The sequence below is a fragment of the Phycomyces blakesleeanus genome (assembly GCF_001638985.1).
Source record: "Phycomyces blakesleeanus NRRL 1555(-) unplaced genomic scaffold PHYBLscaffold_1, whole genome shotgun sequence".
Lineage (NCBI taxonomy): Eukaryota > Fungi > Mucoromycota > Mucoromycetes > Mucorales > Phycomycetaceae > Phycomyces > Phycomyces blakesleeanus.
This window is the reverse complement of record NW_017265134.1, coordinates 3,820,693-3,840,054: the sequence shown is the minus strand read 5'-3', so window position 1 is coordinate 3,840,054 and position 19,362 is coordinate 3,820,693. Positions and strand designations below refer to the sequence as shown.

At 37.3% G+C, this 19,362-nt stretch overlaps 5 protein-coding genes across 5 annotated transcripts; 3 read left to right on the top strand and 2 right to left on the bottom strand.

Moving 5' to 3' along the window:
• Nucleotides 1-545: 545 nt before the first annotated feature.
• Nucleotides 546-2,874, top strand: PHYBLDRAFT_80064 (hypothetical protein). The gene is made up of 8 exons (XM_018443546.1): nt 546-629; nt 713-781; nt 859-1,135; nt 1,206-1,458; nt 1,563-1,657; nt 1,766-2,043; nt 2,113-2,349; nt 2,421-2,874. The coding sequence occupies exons 1-8, from the start codon at nt 573-575 to the stop codon at nt 2,655-2,657; spliced, it is 1,503 nt and encodes a 500-aa protein (XP_018299448.1). The 5' UTR covers nt 546-572; the 3' UTR covers nt 2,658-2,874.
• Nucleotides 2,875-6,067: 3,193 nt separating this feature from the next.
• PHYBLDRAFT_25598 (hypothetical protein) lies at nt 6,068-11,093 on the top strand (the record flags this gene model as incomplete). The annotated part of the gene is made up of 12 exons (XM_018439874.1): nt 6,068-6,874; nt 6,954-7,239; nt 7,343-7,474; nt 7,581-7,950; nt 8,045-8,263; nt 8,332-8,481; nt 8,590-8,738; nt 8,871-9,544; nt 9,653-9,832; nt 9,922-10,047; nt 10,125-10,632; nt 10,711-11,093. 12 exons carry the CDS (start codon nt 6,068-6,070, stop codon nt 11,091-11,093), a joined length of 3,984 nt encoding a protein of 1,327 aa, XP_018299447.1.
• A 67-nt stretch (nt 11,094-11,160) lies between these two features.
• On the bottom strand, nt 11,161-12,614 carry PHYBLDRAFT_34068 (hypothetical protein). The gene is made up of 4 exons (XM_018440025.1): nt 12,601-12,614; nt 12,459-12,490; nt 12,032-12,116; nt 11,161-11,953 (listed from the first exon to the last, which is right to left on the bottom strand). Exons 2-4 carry the CDS (start codon nt 12,487-12,489, stop codon nt 11,296-11,298), a joined length of 774 nt encoding a protein of 257 aa, XP_018299446.1. The 5' UTR covers nt 12,490; nt 12,601-12,614; the 3' UTR covers nt 11,161-11,295.
• A 1,695-nt stretch (nt 12,615-14,309) lies between these two features.
• PHYBLDRAFT_71327 (hypothetical protein) lies at nt 14,310-15,081 on the top strand (the record flags this gene model as incomplete). Its single annotated transcript, XM_018442447.1, has 3 exons — nt 14,310-14,541; nt 14,652-14,757; nt 14,841-15,081. The coding sequence occupies 3 exons, from the start codon at nt 14,310-14,312 to the stop codon at nt 15,079-15,081; spliced, it is 579 nt and encodes a 192-aa protein (XP_018299445.1).
• Nucleotides 15,082-16,029: 948 nt separating this feature from the next.
• PHYBLDRAFT_71326 (hypothetical protein) lies at nt 16,030-18,124 on the bottom strand (the record flags this gene model as incomplete). Its single annotated transcript, XM_018442446.1, has 5 exons — nt 16,030-16,409; nt 16,522-16,897; nt 17,168-17,211; nt 17,281-17,767; nt 18,041-18,124. The coding sequence occupies 5 exons, from the start codon at nt 18,122-18,124 to the stop codon at nt 16,030-16,032; spliced, it is 1,371 nt and encodes a 456-aa protein (XP_018299444.1).
• Nucleotides 18,125-19,362: the final 1,238 nt, after the last annotated feature.

Below are 19,362 nucleotides of genomic sequence, written 5' to 3'. Positions count from 1 at the left end.
TATGATTCGCCTAAACTATTTCCTAATTTGTCTCAATCTCAAGTAGAAACTGTAATAGCTTATTCAAAAAGAAAAAAAAAGAGAGGATTTGACGATGTGCGCTTATAATTTTGTGTTTATAGTTTACTTGCTTAAATATTGTTTATTTATTTTGTAATATAACATAAAATAGAAGCTATTTTCTTGAAAATTTGTCTTTTTACTAAAAATAATTCTATCTACCGATAGTTTGGTTGTATATATGTATGTATATATGTATGTATGTGTGTGGCAAATTTTAATTTTATGCTACAATAGCAGTAGCTGAATAATTGTACTCAAGGAGTATTGTGAATCTAGACTTGTGGTAAAATAAAATAAAAAGATTTAAAATATATAGTAATTATTAAGTACATGAACCAACATAACCTGTGTGTCTGGGATACGCCCAATGGTAGCGATGACGTGATATACTTCCGATTAAAGCAATCATCTTTGGCATATTGAAAGTAAAGTGCTGCAAGACCCGAAAAAAAAAATGAACAGTATAAAATTCGCCCTTTCTTCTTCTTTTTTTCTTGTAGCACATAATAATGACATCCCTTGATGTGCTTGATACAGAACAAAAAGAAGCGTTAAGTCAATTCCAGGTGGGAAGATGGATTAGATAATAGATAAAATAACGATTATAATAATAAATGTGGAATTCCGACATCTGATAATGGATTCCTAGGCAGTTACGCAATCAGACAATGTAGAAGATGCCATTAGTAAGCTTGAAGAATATAACTGGAATCTTGAGGTAAATAGAATCAAAATAAACAAAACATTTAAATTATGACATCTTGTTTGGACCTTTTGTTAATATCAATCCAACAGAGGGCGGTTCAGAGCGTGTATGAAATTGGAAGTAGGCCAGAAGCAACACGTGAAAACCTAGAAGAGCAAGTGGCTACAGATACAGATACAGCACCCTTGGAAGCAACGAATGAGAATGAACAAATTCCGGAAGCCACTACACGCCCTGCTCCTTCAACACCTCGACAAGCACCTAGACCAAGACAACCTAGTGCACGCACCTTCCGTTTATTCTCTTTTCTGGTTTGGCCATTTGGCATAGCCTGGCAAATCACATGGGCTGCACTTTCCTTTGCTTGTAAGCAAATATTTATATAACTTATATCATTCACAACAATCCATTATTGACATTAAGTTTTTACACATAGCTCGCTTTCTAGGAAGATCTTCTATAACTACTTCTTCGTCTTCTCCTAGAAGATCAACTTCTACGCGAAACCAGGATCCTCAAGTGCTTGCAAATGAGTTTCTAAGTGAATACGAAGAAAAATATGGTACAACCCACCCAACTTTTTTTCAGGGTGGATATTCTCAGGCACTTGAAGTTGCACGACGTGAATTAAGATTTTTGTGGGTTATTTTGCAATGTGACGATCACGATGCAACACCTAAATTTTGCAGGTAAGAAAAATGTTTGAAGAAAAAAAAACGTGCAAGGATACTACAAGATATTGCTTTGCGGGCTCTTGACAAGGAAGTCTCTCTTTTTCTTTCTTTTATTATAGTGAGATATTATCATCAGATGAATTATCAACCTTTTTAAATAACAACAATATTCTGGTCTGGGGTGGAAATGTTCGCAATACTGAAGCAAATCGAGGTAATGGATCTATAAGAATGATAATCATATATATATAAGGGGGTTTGGAGATTCTGTATGCTGTGTCGATCCTAACAAATCATACATCTTACTTTCAATTTTTCATAGTAAGCAACACACTACATGCCACAACCTACCCTTTTGCAGCCGCCATTGCATTACAACCACCAGTTGGACCTTCTGCTTCTGCAATGACTGTTCTCGAAAGATTTGAAGGGTTCAATTCACCTGCAGATCTTATTGCAAAATGGGAGGCTGTTTTGCAGCGGCATGGGGGAGGTCTTAACCGTTTAAAAATGGAACGTGATCAAAGAGATCTTGAGCGTCGTTTGAGACAAGAGCAAGATAAAGCTTATCATGACAGTCTCAAAGCTGATCAAGAAAAGGTAAATTGAGATTAATGGCGGTATTTATTAACTGAGCTCTTAATAACAATAAAAATTCAAAATATCCAGGAGAGAAAAGCACGCGAGGAACGTGAAGCTGAGAAAGAAGCTGAAAAGGAAGCAGAAAGATTGGAGCAGATTCGGTTGGATAATATTGAAAAGCGCTTAAAGTATATCCGCTATCTTTCTACTAAGCTTGAAGATGAGCCATCAGCCGATTATGAGGGCAAGGTGGCTAGACTTAGCTTTCGTTTGGGGAACGGTGATCGTGTTATTCGAAAGTTCAAAGCCGATCTACCTATTGAGGTAAATAATAGAAAAGGAGGGATCTTTTATACAAACAGTATGAACTCATTCGGGTGGTATTTGTTTGAAAGGCAATTTATGAGTTTGTCGAGGCATATCCTCTTTTGAAGGAGTACAAAGAGACAGGCAAGAAAGAAGAGAATGAGACACCACCTACTGACTATGTACACAAGTATAAGTTTACCATTATTTCCCCCTACCCTCGCAAGGTCTACGATGTCAAGAGTGACCAGACACTTATGGATGACAAGAGTCTTTATCCAAGCGCAAACCTTATTGTTGATACTGAAGAAGAGGAAGAGGATTGATTAGAATACATTGGGTCTATATTTGGATAAAATTAACCAATAGAACACAAACAACCTTGTAGAAATAAACAACTGCTTCCCAGCAGCTTCTTAGTATTAATCTCAATTTACTGCGTGTATTTCATTATATTGTATTTGAAACAAGCTAGAATAAGATTAGTATGATTATCAGAATAAGTAAAAATGCTCGAGAACAACCTTCATCCTAAACCCCAAAGATTCAATTTGCTCAATTGGATATTTGATATCTGGGAAATTACACTAGTTGAAAGGGCTGACAAGGCCGTGCACAAATAAACATGGATTCTATAATACGCCTTTCTGTGAGCATAATTTTAATTGGCGCTACTACACTCTTGGTGCGAGAAATATATTAAACAGATAAATTTGTATATGTTATGTATGCATTTGTGTGTGTGTGTACTTACATTCACCTGAAAACATAAGTATCCTGGCACGTTTGTTAAAGCCAAAAATAGAGAAGTTCCCCAAAAGTACGGAAGCCTAGGAGAATCGCCATGCGCATGGCTTTCTACCAATTCGGAAGTCACGCCCATGCATGTGCCTTGCGTAACCTTTATTCTCGGATGCTATGGAAACAGCGCCTCGGTTGTCAACTCCACAAGAAACACCTTTTCCTTTCCCTCTCCATTACACCCAAAAAAAATACTGTCTATTATTGATGAATGGGTAAATGATAATCACACTAAATAACTTCGTGAGTTTTATACACTCAAATACTCAACAGACTTCGAAAATAATATTAGACTTGACATGGACTTGCATTCTCGCATCCTTATGAATCTAGCCGAGGTTCTTGCGGACACTCGAGCAAAGACAGTAGCGGAAGAAGTCGACAGGCTTTTAGCTCGCTGCCCTCCAGTACCGTTGACCGAGTTAGACCAAGTCAATATACTCACTACTGAAGATGCACCGGACATGGCTGTCTTGGTAATGACCATAAAATTCAACTCTCTATTCATATTTTTATTAGTATTATTTACAAGTAAATTTTTATTATTTTATATCAATGTACTGCAGACCAGACAAAGTCAGCATTCTTTATCTGCGCTAGTGAGATACGCTACAAAGGCGCCAAAAGAACGACAAGACGAACTACTCCCTCGTTTACTCGCATATATTCGATACCTACCCGCTTACAATTGGGAGGAAACAATCCTTACCAAAGGTATACAGTTAATTGGTTAAATAAGCCTTTAAAAAGAAAACTATTGAAAACTGGAACTTGGGGCTTAAATGAATTATCCCATAATTTTTTGTTTCAATTCCCTGTGTGTAGGACTTCCACCTGCTGATGGAATAACTTACAGCCTTTTCTCTGGTCTGCTTGACATCAGTTTCCAACAACCAGAAGAATATGAAAGAATTGTTGGTATTCTGTGGAGCTATGGCCAATGCATAATTCAACAATTAAACACAACAACAGGTAAGCGCATAAAATACAGGACTTATTTATATATATATTTTCCCATTTTAACTAAGAAACCCGTATATCGTATAAAAAAATTAATGCTCACGCCACCACTACCAAAAACAACAATTACTATTACTAATATTGTATATCCTAGTCGAGCGCGCCATTACTTTCATTTTACCCTCCCTTGCTGGCCTTTCCCGTGCCCTCCAACTTACTCCTTATATATACAGACCCACCCAACTGTTGGCCATATGCCATCTTTCTCAGCCACTTATTCAGGATACTACCTTGGTGTTTATCCGACAAGCTATCACAGCTTGTCTCAGAGAACACGAAAGTACTACCTACAGTAGACGTGTACTAGCCAAATACTGGGAAGACGATATCCCCTTGAGTAGCAACAGAGTCATCTATGATCTTTTAATTATCTTAAGAAACGTTTCAGCTCGCGTCATTTCGAAAACTGAACCTATTTCTGGAAATTGCGCCCTCCAACCTTCGAAACAACTACGAAAGCTTCACCTCACTTTACACGTAGAGCCAGCATGGTCTACATTGATGAAAAATACAGCCGGAGAAGAAATTATTGCCGATTCAGACAGCATGAAAAGTAGCTTGAGAAGCATCTATGTTATGAGTTTAGGGTACTATGAGGATATCCGTAAATACGCAGAAAAGAGTATCCAAGAAGGAAAAAAGTGGGCATCAGATGCTTATATGCCTGAAATCATGGGTACAAGCTTGGTAAGTGTTTTGATACTTTTTAAGGAAATGTTGAACAGAAGTAGTATTAACACCACACCAGCAAGTTGCCGCTTTAGCATCTGTGTATCTTCATGAAGTCGACGATGTTCTTATTGATCACGTAACAGAGTGTCTGTTTGATATACCCCAGACGTCTGATCCATGGGTTCACGTTGCTTCTCTTGATGCTATTGTATTAATATCTATAAAGTATGTATCCAAAAAAATCTTAATTTTAACTTTCTATTTACATTTTTTTATCTCACAGCTTCCCTCTTTTGAATGGTGATATGATCAACACACTTTGCCGATTCCTTGCTACTCCGTCTCCTGTATTTGATTTGATAACTATTCAAGGAGAAAGCCCAACAAGAGTTCAGCAACTTGCTATTACCCGCTTGGCACAGTGTGTTCAGGTATAATTATTAACAATACGATAACCAGTATTTATCTACACCAATGGAAAGAAAAAACAATAACTTGATTTGATAATGTATCTTAGGCTGGACCGCAAGCACAGCAGAGCAAAACAGCAAACTCCACATTCTATGCTTTGATGAATGAAATTACACGTTATAGCGGTGAAGCACAAGAATCTAATCAAAATAATAATCTCGGGTCGTCCAGCGTGATTTCTGGCGCTCCCTCTCATGAGCAACTTAGCGAAAAGCAAAAGCAACAAGTGTGCGAAAACGCATTTTCAGCAGTTGTTGGTATAGCTGTTTACCTCAAAGATGATGCTGTAAGTTAAAAAGATAGAAAAAAAATATAATATTTACCTTTTAAAGTATCCCAACTTATATCTGTTGTATGAATAGATTATTGGACAGGCCCTCACAATGCTGGTACTGGTGCTTCGTCAGACAACCCTTTCTATCAATTCAAGGAATCAATTAACTTCTAGATTAGTGGATCTTGCTCTAGTCAGTCCCATTAGTGTATTCCAGGAAATTATGATTCTTTTGTCTTCGTTTAATCGCGAAGCCCTGTTGGTAGATAATAAGCAATTGACAATTTCTGTAAGTATTTTTTCAAAGAAAAAAAACTAAATCGAATAGACCTTGATAATATATTTTGCCTAATTTTTAATTCATTATCACTGTTCTAGATCTGTAATGCTCAGCGTGAATTAGCTAAAGGCATGTCTTCACGTTCAGAATTCTACTTCATATATCTCAACAATCTGCTCAATCTCTTCATCGACAACGGAAATACTGTTCAACGAATAATGAGCAAGAACAGAGGTGCCATAGAAATACCACTCACTTTTCGACTTGGCTCTCTCTTGCCTGTTCTCAAAACCCTGCTTGAGCACGATGATCTCAATCCCCATGAAAAACCAAGCGAGGAAACTGTTGCTTTGTTCCGTAACCTCTGGTTCCACTGTATCCTATTTGGTTTCGTCTCTGAGTCGATGTGGGTTCGCGAATGGCACGAGTCAATGCTCATTATTGCCAAGAAGACTCCTGTCCTGGTGATCGAAAGCGCTACAAGCTACCTTGAGAGTGATCTTGAATGCAACTCGGTGCTTCGAGGAAGCAATACATCCGACCAAATCATTAATCAGACTCGACAGCGCCTTACAGGATTCTTGCCTTCTCTTGCCTACGATATCAAGAGTTTTTCGTTTGCCCAGGTTGTATTTGCATCGAGCGTCTATCATATTGAGATGATGAGAAGTCGAATGGGCAACTGTAGTCATATTTTGCGCTATTTTATGAACGAAGGCGTTAATTCAAGTCCACTTTCAAAGTGTCTGGAGACGATTGCTGATAGAGTAATAGGGACATTTGTCAAGGATGCATCTAGCAAAGCTTTAACTCAGACCTTGGGAGACGAACTTCCCACCCAGGTTGCTATTCTTTTGGAGCGATGCTGTCACCGCCTTAGAAAAGTACACGAGTTGGCTATTAAGAGCACAGAGCGCATTGTGATCTCTTTCCCTCAGATTTTTGTTGAAAAGAAACTTGTTACGCTATTGTTGGAACTGGTTCAACTTTTATGGCTAAGCTGTGAAGCCGAATACCGTGAAGAGGTAAATATTGAAGAATCTTAAATGTTGGACTTTATTATACTTACCAAGATCTTTTTTTTGTGTATTTTTTTCTGTGTAGTATTCTCCTCAATACTACTTTACATCTAAGAAAGTAGGCGTGACTTTAGAATTGGGAGATTCTTATAGTTACCGTAAAGAGATATGCAGTCGCTTATATGAGAGTGCAAAGAAATGGCTACTAATTGCCATTGATCGGGCTCCTCTTGAAACAAGTGGTCTTTTACAAGATTATATGTCTGATTTCGATCGTTTTGGATCAGGCGGCATCTTTGATACTGCACATCTTGGTCGCTCGTTGGCTTTGGAAATCGGAAGAATCTCTTCCAAGAGTCAGTTATCACTCGGTAAGTAAATCAATAACGTATTTTTATTTATTTAAAGTATCAAACAGCGATATTAACTAAAAGTAACTTTTTGCTTCATCTTTCTTACTTTAAATCTCTACAGGGTTTGCTCCTAAAATATCTTCAATCTCACTTGATGACTCTTCAAACTTTGTTGATGGGTTTGTCTCCAAGCAATTCTATTCTGGTGAAGTAAGCGGTATTGAATACTCTGCCAAGACCAAAAGCCAATTTGGTTAGTAAAAAATAATGAGAATAAGAATAAGAAAAATCTAAAAAGAGATACCAAGAATTATTAATAAGACTTTTTAACCTTATCTCTCGATATTTAAAATTGGCAGGCATCTTATCTGAGCCTACTCCGACTACTGGTATTAAAGATGAACTGGAAAGTGTACTCTCTTTCCTCAGTTTTTTGGCCAACGATGTGAAACACAAGAAAAAGGTTGCGAGTGAACGCTTGAATAGATCATTGAAGCGGGCCGCTGGATATGCAATTGCAATGCCGGAAGTTCATCCTGAGCTGTTACGATACCTTGTTCGTATTCCAGTTGAGATGTTTACACCCGAGTCCTTGGATATCGGTACATCGGTTTGGAACTGGATTTTGGTCAAAAGACCAGATATGGAGAAACGGTTGATGGTAGAAATGCTGAGCATGTGGAGTTGGGCTCAGCGCCATCGCAAGGGTTTGTTCTCGCCTTTGTTAAAGTATGTACGACTTATTATTATTATTGGAATAATTTTTGGGCGAGAGGCTGTAATGATGAATTGGACACAAAACTTAACAATGAATTTCCTATAGCTCCAAGAATCCTTTTGTTGTCAAGATGTCTTACGCTCCTTCCGATAACGCTGTCCGGGAACGTGAACACAAAGCAGCGATGTTGATTTTCTCTCCTCACAACAGCTGGATCAAATTCCTTAGTAGTCGTTTCTATGCTATTCGCCACCGTAACAAGCACTTGGTCAATATGCTTGTGAGACTACTGCAAGAGTCATTCAATGATGCTGATCTTATGAGGTTAGATATTAGTATATCTGTGAGCAAAAATTGGTAAAATTCAATCCTACTTACACTCTTCCTTACAGCACCCATCCTTTGTCTCGGTATACCCGCTTCCAACTGTTGCGCCTGGGAATGAAGATTCTTCGTTCCACTCGCATGGAAGCACTTGCTGAGCATAAGTTTAGATCCTTGGTCTATGATGCTTCCTTCCAATGGTTCTCATTTGATCCAAAGTAAATTGATAAATTTTAGTACAGTTTTATAGTATCTTAATAATGTACAACGACTATAATTTCTGCTTAGATAATTAACGCTTTGTTGTTTCTCTGGTATTATCTTAGATGGCACTTTGGCGCTCGTAGAAGCTTGGCTCTTATGGAACACAAACTTCTCAATGATTTCTACAACGCTGTTTCTACCGACACTCCGAACCTCACCTACCTTGTCACTAGTGTACCTATGAAGACTTCAAACTCCAAGGTCTCGTCTGGTCTTTATATGTTCTTGAATGGTAAGATAAAAAAACAAAAAATAAAAGAAACAAGAAATGCAAGGCTGTCATCTATAAGTGCAAGTGTAACAAATGATAATAAATCCCATATTCTATTTATATGACTTGTAGACAAGACCAAGGATGATGTTGTTCGCCAACATCAACTTTCCAAGAAGCTTCTTATGCTTTTCTTGGAGAGTGAACTTGTCAGACTCTCAGTTTGGTGCAATCCAATGAACGAAACTAGTGTCGGATATCCAGCAACAATTGTTAGCAACACTGAAAAGTCTATGGTTACAGATGATGTTTGGAAGGACATGGTACACTTTGCTTGGACAATCTCGCCTCGTCTGGCTGTTCAGATGGACAGCCGATTCGTACAGCCAATTGTACACAGAGAACTTCACCATTTGATTGCAAACAATACGCTTGATGTTGTAGATATTCCTGAAGCCTTGGTAATCCTTTTGGGTGAAAGATTGGTGCCAGGCTCCAAGTTAGATCTCAAATATCTCCAGTACTGGGCACCTGTTCCTGCTATTACAGCCACAAGCTACTTTTTGCCAACTTACAATAACCACCCGTTGATTCTTCAGTACGCAATGCGTAGTTTGGAATATTATCCAGTCGATACCGTATTTTTCTATATCCCTCAGATTGTACAAGCCTTGAGATTTGATGATTTAGGATACGTTGAGAAATATATTATGGAAGCAGGTCAAGTGTCACAGTTATTTGCTCATCAGCTTATCTGGAACATGAAAGCCAACTTTTTTGTGGATGCTGACAAGGATTGTCTCAGGGTATGAATGAAGCGATTTTTTTCTTAAAGAAAGAAAAGTAGTAGAAGAAGAAATATGAAGACTGGATATTTATCTGTTTTTTTTTTTAAAAAAAAAAAAACGCTATAGCCTGATTCTCTCAAGCCTACTCTGGAAAAGATTATTGAAAATTTGGCTGGCTCCTTTACTGGTGAGGATCGTGAGTTTTATGAACGTGAGTTCAAGTTCTTTGGAGAAGTCACAGCAATCTCTGGATACCTTAAGGAGTACATCAAATTCGGTCAGAACGAGAAGAAGCCTTTGCAAAAGGTAAATAATGATGCAAACATGACTTTTGACATGTACAATCTTCAGCGAATACAAAAAATAAAAACTAAGGCTTTTTATCTCTATTTTAGAAACGACTGGATGAGGAAATTGCAAATATCGTGGTAGATAAGGGTGTTTACTTGCCTAGTAATTCGGATGGTCGCGTAATTGACATCAACCGAAAATCTGGTAGACCTCTTCAGAGTCACGCCAAGGTAAGATTGCTATAGATAATAATGACCTGTACAGAACACTTAAAAGGATTTTACTTTTTTTTTTCTGTTTAAAAAAGGCTCCTTTTATGGCTACATTTGAGATTGAAAAGGATGTCGAAGTTGATCCCATTGCAAACTCGTTGCTGAGCGAGGAAGAACAACAAATGAACAAATCAATGACGATTAAGGCCTGGCAGGGTGCTATTTTCAAGGTTGGAGACGACTGTCGTCAGGACGTGCTTGCCCTTCAGTTGATTGCCGTATTCAAAAACATATTTACGTCTGTGGGTTTGGATCTGTACGTCTACCCTTACCGTGTAGTGGCGACTGCTCCTGGCTGTGGTGTTATTGATGTGATTCCCCGTTCTATTTCGCGTGATCAGCTCGGTCGTGAAAAGGTCAACAATATGTACGATTACTTTGTGGCCAAGTATGGTGGACCGGAATCCATTCACTTCCAAAAGGCACGAACCAACTTTGTTCAGAGTGTTGCAGCCTACTCTGTGATTTCATATCTGTTACAGATTAAGGATAGACATAACGGAAACATCATGTTGGATGACGATGGTCATATAATTCATATCGGTATGGTTAGAAACATGAGTTGCATTAATACAAAAAAAGGCTTCCTTTGATCACTAAACCCGTTTGTATTTTATACAGATTTTGGTTTTATCTTTGATATTGCTCCTGGAGGCATTACCTTTGAAAACTCGCCTTTCAAGTTGACGACAGAAATGATTCAGGTTATGGGTGGAACTCCAGAACAAGGTTATAAAAAGTTCTCGGAATTAGTTATCAAAGCCTATCTCGCCTGCCGACCTTACGCTGAATTAATTATGCAACTGGTTAGTCTGATGCTCCAGTCAGGCTTGCCTTGCTTCAAGGGAGAAACAATCAAGCGAATGAGAGGACGTTTCCAGTTGGATAAGTCTGAACGTGCTGCTGCTGACTTTATGACAATGTGCATCCAAGTCTCATCCGAGAATCAGCGAACAGTACTTTACGACAGATTCCAAAAGCTTACCAATGGAATCCCCTTTTAAATAGTCTACTAATACTACTTGGATACTCATCCCACTCATTACATTCAATACAAACATTACACTTTCAGCCTTATTATAAATCAGTATAATTATTATAATTATTATTGTCATTATTGTTATTATTGTTATTATTTGATCAATAAAAGAAATTTATTTGTTTATTCAAAAGTAAAGCAAGTCAATATATTGAGACAAGCTACATTTACTTTCTCTGCTTCTGGGACAAGAAGTCAGTGAACTCCTGGTAAGGAACCTTGGAGAACTCGGTCTCCTCCCAGAGATCGGGAGTCAAGAAACCGTAGGTGTTACCAATGGCAGCAAAGGTAGCCTTAACGAAGTTACCGAGAGTACGGGTAGAACCACGGGAGGTTGTGTAGCAATCGGTGATACCAGCCAACTGGAGGACCTTCTTGGGGGTAGGGGCAGCGACAATACCGGTACCACGGGGAGCAGGGACGAGACGGCACAAGGCGGAACCGCACTTACCAGTGACCTTGCAGGGAACGGTGTGGGGCTCACCGAGGGCAGAACCCCAGTAACCACGACGAACGGGGATGATGGAGAGCTTGGCGAGGATAATGGCACCACGGATGGAGGTGGCGACTTCCTTGGAGCACTTGACACCGAGACCGACATGGCCATCGTGATCACCAATGACAACAAAGGCCTTGAAACGGGTACGCTGACCAGCACGGGTCTGCTTCTGGACGGGCATGATCTTCATGACCTCATCCTTCAAGTTGCTAAGGAAGAAATCGACAATCTGGTACTCCTTGATGGGGAGAGAGAAGAGGTAGATCTCCTCAATAGACTTGATCTTGCCAGCCTTTACGAGACGGCCAAGCTTAGTGACAGGGACCCTGAAAAAAAGAATGAGATGGGTTAATTAACTGTCGTTTTTTTTCTAATTAGTTTTTATTTGTAGAGATTGAACTCACCACTCGGTCTTTTCATCTCCACGACGTCCACCGCGTCCACGGGCACCGCCGCGACCACGACCACCACGTCCAAAACCACCGCGTCCTTTTTATTTGTAAAAAAAAATAAGGTTTATCAGTCAATTATTCATCCATTATATGTACTAGATCAAAGAATGTCCCGCTCATTCCAATCAAACAACGACATCTCTTTCCTCCTCTCCACACTCTTATTTTAATTCCTGAAAAGGCCCGGTGACATTCAACAAAATGCCTTTTTTTGTTTTGTTTTGTTTGGTGAATGATTAATGTTGAATGATGGCGAACGTATGGCAATTTTTGTTCACAGAGAAGAGGAGGATCATATTTTTCTTTAAAAAATATGGTCTCTGGTGCTTCATTTTGTTTGACTTGGAAGAGAGGCGCTGTGGACTGTCAGTATGCTTACCACGATTACCGGCCGTTGCAGAGTCAGCCATACTATAGAAGATTAAGAGGATCAATACATCTGTCTTTTTGAGATAATCCATCCACAGACATCTGGAGCATAATCCATAATGTGGGGATTGATGTGTAGTTGATTTACTCACTTGTTGAATGTATAGGGAAGAGAGAATTCAATGAACTTCAAGGACCTCCAAATATCCTCTCCCCTCACACCCACCATTCGCCCTCTCGACCTCTCGCTCCCACTCTCCGTTCGACGACTCACAATCCCCCCCTGCCAGCCCACCACTTTTTCACCCCCACAACCTCAAATTTTCTCATTTCTTCGACTATTTTCTGGAATAAGGACCCGGACGTATTCCCGGACTCGATTTTGCTTCGATAACTTATTTAAACTCCTTTGACCACTCAGGAAGTCGAAACCAACATTTCAACTTGAAATTGAGACGATTTTGCACTGTGTGCTTGGTTGGATGGAATTGGGGAATTTTTTTTTCTCTACAGAATTCAATTTCTTTGATTTGACTGCTCAGTAATAGGTTTCCAATTGTTTTGTATTGTTACATAGAAACAAAATAAAGATTTATGCAAAGTCTCCCAATGCTCCACTGTTCTTTATATAATTGGTGGTGAGAAATACAGTGCATAATATGTGTATGTAATAGAATATCATTCAGTAGACCTGTGACAAATAAGCAGATTCTAGATATTCTTCGTACGTATTGCACTTTCATTCTTTTACTTATGTATATATATATATAGATACCGAAAAAGTACCTGGCATAATTGTTACCTTCTTTTGAAGGTTTATGAGTAGAATGTACCGTAAAAAAAAGAGAAAGAAATTAGGAAAGCAAAGAAGACAATAGCAAACAAAGGCAAGTCCTTCAACCGAAACTACAGGCAATTCATTTATTTTTGTTTTCTCTTTACATAACTATTTTCACGTTGTTTCTTAGAGTCGTTACTATTGTTAAGCATATGTGAGTATATATCGTCATAACGTTCTATCCGGTTAATGTTCTCGTAATAAATGCAGTATTGATGGATGTCTTGAGTCTCTCTTTGATGTATGTAACTTAGGCATTGGGTGGGGTTTCCTGTATCAAAAGCTATTGTATGGTTTGACAAACAGCATGATTTCCTAATCATCTTTCTTCTTCCTAGGAAACCTTTGTTAAACTTAAAGAAAAATAGGCCAATTATCATGACCTTCTTTCAAGTTATTTTTTTTGAGAAATAATTGAGTTTTCATTCTACAATATGCTCTACTCAAAGAGATGTGGAGGTTCTCTACGTCTAATTATATCTAGCCGCTTACCCACAAGGGCTAATTTTCAACTGGAAGCATTACAAGAAATATGTCAGTTGGTTGATCAGCTCTTCTTGTACGTCCATGATAACGTTGTGTGAGACAGAACCAAGAAGATCTTGGAAAGCCGCATTTATAACATGTAAGAAAACTGTGGGAAAAGTATGTTATACCAATAGGTCAGTGTCGTGAATATGGACTCCATGGTCGTGTATACGGTGTCAAAAGCAACAAAAAAATTGTATTAATTCTGTCTTTTCGCAAGAATTAAGTAGAATTTATATCGAAACCTTTGAGAAGTACTACTTTAAAAATAATTTATTTCAGTACAACTTCTGGTATCAGATATCAAAAGTATCTGTGCTTTACTATAAAATTGTATAGTTCATGAAACTGTGTGTCTAGTAAAAAATTCACTTATCTGATCTATATACATAGACCTTTATCTTTTTATGAATGCTTTTAACTGATATATCATAGTTATAATGTGCATAAGCACTACATACTATAAACGCAGTATGAAACTAGTGATTTTCTTTCATGTTTCTAAAGCTCGATATTACAGTCTGCGTTGATTCACATCTATTAAAGGAACAAAACACTATGACAATATCCGAAAAATCACAAAGAAATAAAAAGAAAACTAACTTTTTACTCTGGTACAAGCTACCACTCGAACTACTGATAGAAAGTTCTGGGAAATATGGTTGGTTTATATTCCTTATCTTCCGACAAGTGGGTCAGCATAGTCATGATCAAGCAACTTTGGTTGGTAAAATTCTGGGTCAGGCCAGTGGATTGACTCACAACCTTATAATCCTGTTAGTAAAAGAATATTTTTAGAGAGAGGAATTCCATATCAAACTGTGTTTTTTTCTCTAGCAAATTCAGATATTGCTAACACAGGAGGAAAAATCATTACTATTGTTATTAATGCTTTAATATATTATCTTAATGGATCTCTCAAGAATATGCTCATTATTATACGGTCACATATAATTATGCAATTTTTCAATATACTTTTGCATAAATTATTCTATTTTATTCATCAGCACATTCATTAAAGTGAAGCATGTCAGCACAAGATTCCGAAATTGACGATTACGATTTCTCTGCAAAAGAGCCAGGAGTAGTAGAAAAGACTTGGGGTGTTTATTACCTTCACAAATCAAATGTTTCTTTGGGAAAGATTGCGCACATTGTTGGCATGAGACGGCATGTTGTGCAAAGTATAATTAAGCTAATTAAAGAGACCGGCGAGCCATTTACACCAGAAATGCAAGCCATCGCAGGCAAAATAAATGAGGATTAAAGGCATTTGGTAAGGGATATACAGGAGAAGATCGGCTTTCATTTCTTACATTGAGTTGAGATTGACATTGTCCAGCATTAAGGTCAACGTTTGTAGAAGAGCAACAAACGGGAGTTTTTCTCCTCTTATATATATATATATACCTGAACAGTTTATGTGATTTTATTCATCGAGCTCAAACTATTGTCATAATAAAAAAAAATATCTGTTCCGCAAACCAACAATTATTAGCGACTTCAAGATACCTAACTTCAAAACTTAGTATTGCACGCAATCCTCGCATGATTGAGAGACACTAAAAAGACAAATATTGATAGTTCAAGTAATAAGCGAATTAATGTTACAGTAACATATGGGACAATGCAATTTAGCTAAGCGACATGCAGTTTTTCTTTCGTATCTTCTTTCTTTTGGTTTATATCATAAATACAGTGTCAACTGTGTGTGTGTGCGTGTTTCAAAATAATAATAATATGAAGAATGTAAAGAAAGAGACATTAGGTTTGAGGTTCGGTGAAGAACCTGGCCATTTTGAATTTGTAGATAATATTGATATCAATCAAAATAAATACATTAGTAATATAGCAAGTAAACAAAAAAATGGCTGTCCTTGATTTATAAATGTTGCAGAAGCTAGATCAAGGAAGGTTATTCTTCATAAAGATAGACCTACTTTCCGTACACGGAGATATGTCTTAAGACAAATCAATTTTTTCTATAATATTAAGTAAACTGGGTATGGACCTGTGCAAATTTTTGGTTTAAATGGATGTGGACGCTGTGATAAGAATATAAAAAAAAAGCTAGGTATGGAGTACATACAAAACTGTATTGAAAGCATAAAAAGAGTACAAATCAGGCTGACATAGATGACAATGGCTGTACTAGTAGATACTGGCTGCTGCCTTTCGCTTTATTTTTTTATGAAAAAAATAGCTTTTAACAGACTTAAATCAAAGTAGCAAAGCACCATTTTGAAGATCCCTTTTCCAGAATCTTTTTGGTATGTAACTCCTTAATATTTCGCTCCAAGTCTTTCCGTCCTTTTTCACGCAATCTTCTGCGTTTGAAATCTCCGTAGTATCTCTTAGAAAACTCGATATCGTGTTTCCCGAGCTCCCAGGCCAAGTGCCTTTCTCTTTTGTTTGTTTCGTCCAAGCACACATGATACCAGCTTGTCCGTGCTGGTTGTCCCTCGCCATTTTGATCTGATGAACTAGCGTCTGGATCCTCCATTTGCTCAATGATATAGTGCTTGACAATGTTATACCCAGATTTGATGTTGTCAAGTATTAATCCCTCCAGTTGTGACAAGGACATGTCGAATACTAATTAACCATATTCTTCTAAGCCAGTCTCGGAAACGTCGATATTTATCAGTTTGATGAATTTGAGCTGTTTACAATTGAAGGACAGGTATTTAAAGACAGTTTGACCGACTTTTGAACCACGAATTTCCAATTTCTGTAGAGTGCGGGGCGGGGGTGTTCTTTGGGGATGTGGTAAGTGATACGGGAGATGAGCTTACATGCAATAATCGCAAGGCAAAGAATTGATTTGATATGAAGTCTACTTCTACCAAGACACTAAAAGACACAATTCTTAGTTCAACTAGTTCTGGACATACGCTAAAAATGTATGTGTTTGGTTTGGAATTAGGATAATCAAATGTCTTGATCGACAGGGTTTTTAGTGTTTCTGAGAAAGGTTGAATGCAACTTTTGAAATCATCAACTAGGTATGTGGAGCGCCCGTCATTAAAAAACTCGATGTGTTCTAATGTTGAGCCAAAATTTTGAAGTGTCGAAAAATATAGCTAAGGGTCATCCAGAGAAAGGTCTAACGGGTGTTACTACCTTTTTTAAACAAGGGAAAAAATATCAAGAGTCGATAGAACTTGGAGTTCATTCTGATAATCTTGGACGTCATTTATGGGATTTCTTGGCTCGCCGATATGATCCTCTCTGATAGTTAAATGGAGTATGTTGAGGTATTTGAGTGCAAAGTAAAATATCCAAAAGGTGTCAATGGAACTTTCCGGAAAATGTATCCTTGTCACAGTATGCGCCGGGGGAATATATCTTACTATCTCCATGTCATCTTTTGTGATAGGCGCAAGGATATAATCAACTTTTAGATACTCCAGATGTGGTAAGTTGTGGTAAAGTACTTAATTATCTATCCAGGAGAAAGTAGTACGCTTTCGGTCACCGTATGATGGACTGATTGTGAGATGAACAAGGGACGAAAATTCTGAGAGTTTTAAGAAGAAGCTTTCCACCGTATCGTCCTCATGACTATAATCCAAATGTATACTCAAGTATGACAATGACTTCCAAAGACTCCAATCAATTGATTCTGTAATCCAGCTGTCTTGCCCTCTTGTTTCCATGCATTCAAAATACTTCAGCTTAGGATACGCTTGTTGTAACCATGAAAGATATACCATGTCTTCTGGATTTAGAGTGGCTAGTTCCAATGCCCACACACGATGGGTATTTATTGTGTAAACACGTTTAAGATTGGATGTGTCGACCATGCTCTTTATTTTAAGCTTTTCGACACTTATTTTACCCCAACAAGCATTTAGAAATGGTTCCGTCCACTGTTTACAGACTAATACACACGTACGTTGGTTCATTCGGGCGACATGAGTTGCAATAAACGATAGAATGTTGGGTGGTAACTTTGATGTCGATAATTGTAATAATAAATAAAAAGAGAAAGAAAGAAAGAAATTATAATAGTGATAATAATATTATCCAATTAATAGTAACCAAACTACATTATATATCGCTCTTGAAGTGAAACGTTGTACATCTTTAAGCCTCATCTTACATATTGTAAAAAAAATGGCTTAAGTCTACTTGGGATAATTGTCTTCTGTTTTTTCTTATTATGATATACCGTTGTCAAGGTGGTTTTTTATTTTCTCTTAAAAAAACAACTTTATTGATACTGTTTGGCTCAGTGAAGAATTTGAAACGATAAACTTTGATAAACTACCATTATTAGGGACACGACGTCTGTTAACCGCACACATCTCAAATGTGACCTTAATATAGCACGATATGATGGTTTTATGTAATGGATTTAGCCTGCTAGTTTTTAGAGCTCTTCAATTACATTTTCCCAGCCTTATATTATCTATGCATAATAGTGTATTTAAGTATGTGTTTTTATAAGCACAAGGCATATTCTTATTATTAACAGTGTGTTTCAAGTAAACGTGAGTGAAAATAATCCAGTCAAATCGATTTATACAATCTGAGCGAATAATTTCAAGATAAAAAAAAACCTCCCTCTCTCTCCCTAATGGCAATAGATTCTTTTGTAACTCCACAGGACCTTGAAAAGCAAGAGTCACGGTTTGAATACGGAATTTAAATATTTAGTTTTTGTGATTGGCTATAGTTTTTTCAGGGTCAGGCAAAATATTTTTCGAAAAACTATATAAACCCCCTCTAAACTGGAAATCTATTTTTCTTTAGTGACCGTACTCTACAGGATCTGTATGCAGTACATAACCGTTCTACGTTTTTCAAACTAGACACAATATTCAAGTTAGTAGATGAATACTAGCAGACCTTCTAAAGAGTGAAGTGTGTTGATTGTTTTTTCTTCGGAATTTACTTTCAGCAGTTGATGATCTCGTCTGTCTCTATTCCAGGGCATGACATGGAAGGAGCTGTTTTCTGATAACTTTTTTTATTATAAAATAAATGAAAATAAACCTCGCACTAAAGTGATAAACTTTGAATTAAGAATTCAAGTGTGGCTTGATTTTTTATAATTATAATTCAATTTCTTTCCTTTTTTTTTCTCTCGTGACGTGCTTTTTTTCTAAAATACTATCAAATTTTCATTCTTTTGATCTTTTATATGAAGCTTACAAAGCCCAAGTAGAATGTAAAATCTGTTTTTTCTATGTTCCTTTCTTATAAATTTATATAGCCAACTACTTTGAATTACCTTCTCAATTGTAAATTTGATTGAAGTGTATAAATTTTAACTTTGTGAATGCATTTAGTATTACCATGATCAATGCCACCAAACACACTAATATACAATAATAAGAAAATAATTGATATACATATCCATCCTTGAGTAGATGGAATGTTTTTTAAGCTTAATAAAATATAATATCTACATTGAATAGCTAACACTCTTTTCCTACTTAATATATATACATATAGTAATTAATAGCCTTGACAAAATATGGGAATATACAGCTCTTTGGAAAAGAAGTCTCGTGTTTCTTATACCTATTTAAATAAAAAA